Source organism: Drosophila elegans, unplaced genomic scaffold, assembly GCF_018152505.1.
Source record: "Drosophila elegans isolate 14027-0461.03 unplaced genomic scaffold, ASM1815250v1 contig_208, whole genome shotgun sequence".
NCBI lineage: Eukaryota > Metazoa > Arthropoda > Insecta > Diptera > Drosophilidae > Drosophila > Drosophila elegans.
In genome coordinates this window covers 6,227,849-6,230,211 of record NW_024545578.1, presented here as the reverse complement: position 1 = coordinate 6,230,211, position 2,363 = coordinate 6,227,849, and the positions used below count along the sequence as shown (strand labels likewise).

At 44.1% G+C, this 2,363-nt stretch overlaps 1 protein-coding gene across 1 annotated transcript; it reads left to right on the top strand.

Moving 5' to 3' along the window:
* Positions 1-328: 328 nt before the first annotated feature.
* Positions 329-2,014, top strand: LOC108146539. The gene is made up of 2 exons (XM_017272580.1): positions 329-464; positions 838-2,014. Exons 1-2 carry the CDS (start codon positions 329-331, stop codon positions 1,971-1,973), a joined length of 1,272 nt encoding a protein of 423 aa, XP_017128069.1. The 3' UTR covers positions 1,974-2,014.
* Positions 2,015-2,363: the final 349 nt, after the last annotated feature.

Genomic DNA, 2,363 nt, shown 5'->3' with positions numbered 1-2,363 from the left:
CCCAGCTTGTTTTATTGAGTGATAACCAAACGTGCTGGGCACGTGAAGAAAGAAAGAAGCTCCATCCGGATCTCAAGTACTCATTTAATTTGGCCCCCAACACTTCGGGAATCGGTCTAATCGCGAGGGCCAAAACTAATTAAATGATAATACCGGCTTTGAACAGGAAGCCCCCGAATCTGGGGGCACGTGAAGCAATCAAAGCATCAGCAAGTACCCGATATCAACCCGTAAACACCGCCGCAATCAAGCGAATCTAATCAATCATCAAGCGGCCAGTTGGTTTAAAAGCACCAGCGCCATTCGTTGGCCAAATCAGTTGCGAAACATGAAGGGTCTAGTGTTGATTGCCTTGAGTGGCCTCATCTTGGTCAGTGCCCAGGCCAGGATCCTGCCGAAGGAGGACTCCCTCTGGGAGTTGCCCGAAGTTCCAGAGGTGGTTAATGCCATCGAACCCAAAGCAGGTGAGCTAAAAATATAATAGGTATCATATAATATCCCTTTAACACCTTTTAATGGTTATTCCCTACAATTTGTTTTAAATGTATCTTTAATAATATGAGCTTTAATATTAATCATAAACGTTTTAACATTAAACCAATTTTAATAGTTAAAGAAATTAATTATTAATGTGTTTTTAATACAATTTAGAGCAGTACTGCCTTGACTATTTTTTTAAAGCATTGATTTAAACCTAAATTTTTATAACTACGTAACATGGTTTAATGTATTGCGATTTTAAAGATCAGCTGAAACGAAATAGTAGTGAATTGATTGTAGTATTTTCAATTAAATATTTAAAATCAAATCTTATTTTCTAACCTCTCCCCATTTTAGCTGGCTGCTCCATTAAGATCCGCAGCTCGGAGCTGAAGGATCCCCAGCCGCTGCTGATCAAGTCGGGAACTTCTGAGATCGTGGGCTTCTCGGACACCGGATACGTGGATGTGGCCAAGGACAAGACCATTGAGTTCCACTGCACCAGCAGTTTGGCCTCGCCGCTGTCTGGAAAATACGTGACCGCCAAGTGTGTGGGTGGCACCACCTTCAGTATCGACAATAAGGAGCACGATCTGTCCGCCATCAAGTGCACATCGTGGCCAGCTTTTGTGGGCAAGAAGTCGGGATCCAAATGCAATGGTGGCACCACTCTGATCAAGGTGGGCTTTGAGCTGTCCGGTTCTCGATTTGCCACTCAGTACGAGGTGTGCTTCAATGAGGACGAGGAGGTGACCCGGTATGTGTACCATCGTCTGGAGCCGGGAAACAACTTCTATGCCACTGGAGTGGATCGTATTACCTTCGGTGCTGGCGGTTATTTTGCGGGCAAAAATGTGGACAAACTATACACGCAGGCGGTGCAAAAGGAGACCATCGACAAGGAGCTGGATATGGATTCGGCCAAGTATTTCGACTCGGCAAAGAATGTGTTCTTGGCCCGTGGTCACATGGGTGCCAAGGCTGATTTCGTGTTTGCCCCCGAGCAGCGGGCCACCTTCCTGTTCATCAACGCGGCTCCCCAGTGGCAGACCTTCAACGCTGGCAACTGGGCCCGTGTGGAGGACGGAGTTCGTGCCTGGGTGGCCAAGGAGAAGAAGCACGTGGAGTGCTGGACGGGCGTCTGGGGCGTGACCACTTTGGCTAACAAAAATGGAGAGCAGAGGCAGCTGTATCTGTCGCACGATAGCAACGGCAATGGCCTGATCCCAGTGCCCAAGCTCTACTTCCGAGTGGTCATCGAACCCACCACCAAGAAGGGCATCGTTCTGATCGGCGTGAACAATCCGCACTTGAGTCTGGCGGAGATCAAGCGGGACTACATCCTCTGCACGGACGTCAGCGACAAAATCAACTGGATCAGCTGGAAGAAGACGGACATCACCGCCGGCTACTCCTATGCCTGCGAAGTGCCCGAGTTCCGCAAGAAGGTGGACCACCTGCCCCAGTTCTCTGTCAGCGGTTTGCTCGTCTAAGTTTCTTTCTGAATCAATAAATATATCGTTAAATTTTTAAACTTTGTGGCACTTAATTTAACAATTTTAAATGGGAGGATTATTTTGCTATAAAGATGGTATGGGGAGTGTTACAGAATACAAGCTATTTTTTGTTAATTTATTAATTTTAGTTATTTTATTTCTTTGATATCCTAGCACTACAAGTAAAACTTATTATTAGATGTGCTAGTCACGAAAAATTACAATATTTTATCAATTTTATTTTAAAACTACAATCCTATTGTGAATAAAAAAATACAAATTGAGATAAAATATTCAAATTTTTATTGACTAACGCAGTTATAGCGTTAAGATAAAACATTTTATAATAAATAAATAAATTGTACAGTAAAAAAGAACTTGATCAAA

Excerpts from the sequence above, each read along its gene's own strand:
- LOC108146539 (XM_017272580.1), top strand. The coding sequence starts at position 329 with ATGAAGGGTCTAGTGTTGATTGCCTTGAGTGGCCTCATCTTGGTCAGT. Across the intron at positions 465-837 it reads TGCCATCGAACCCAAAGCAG|CTGGCTGCTCCATTAAGATC; the intron begins GTGAGCTAAAAA and ends TCCCCATTTTAG.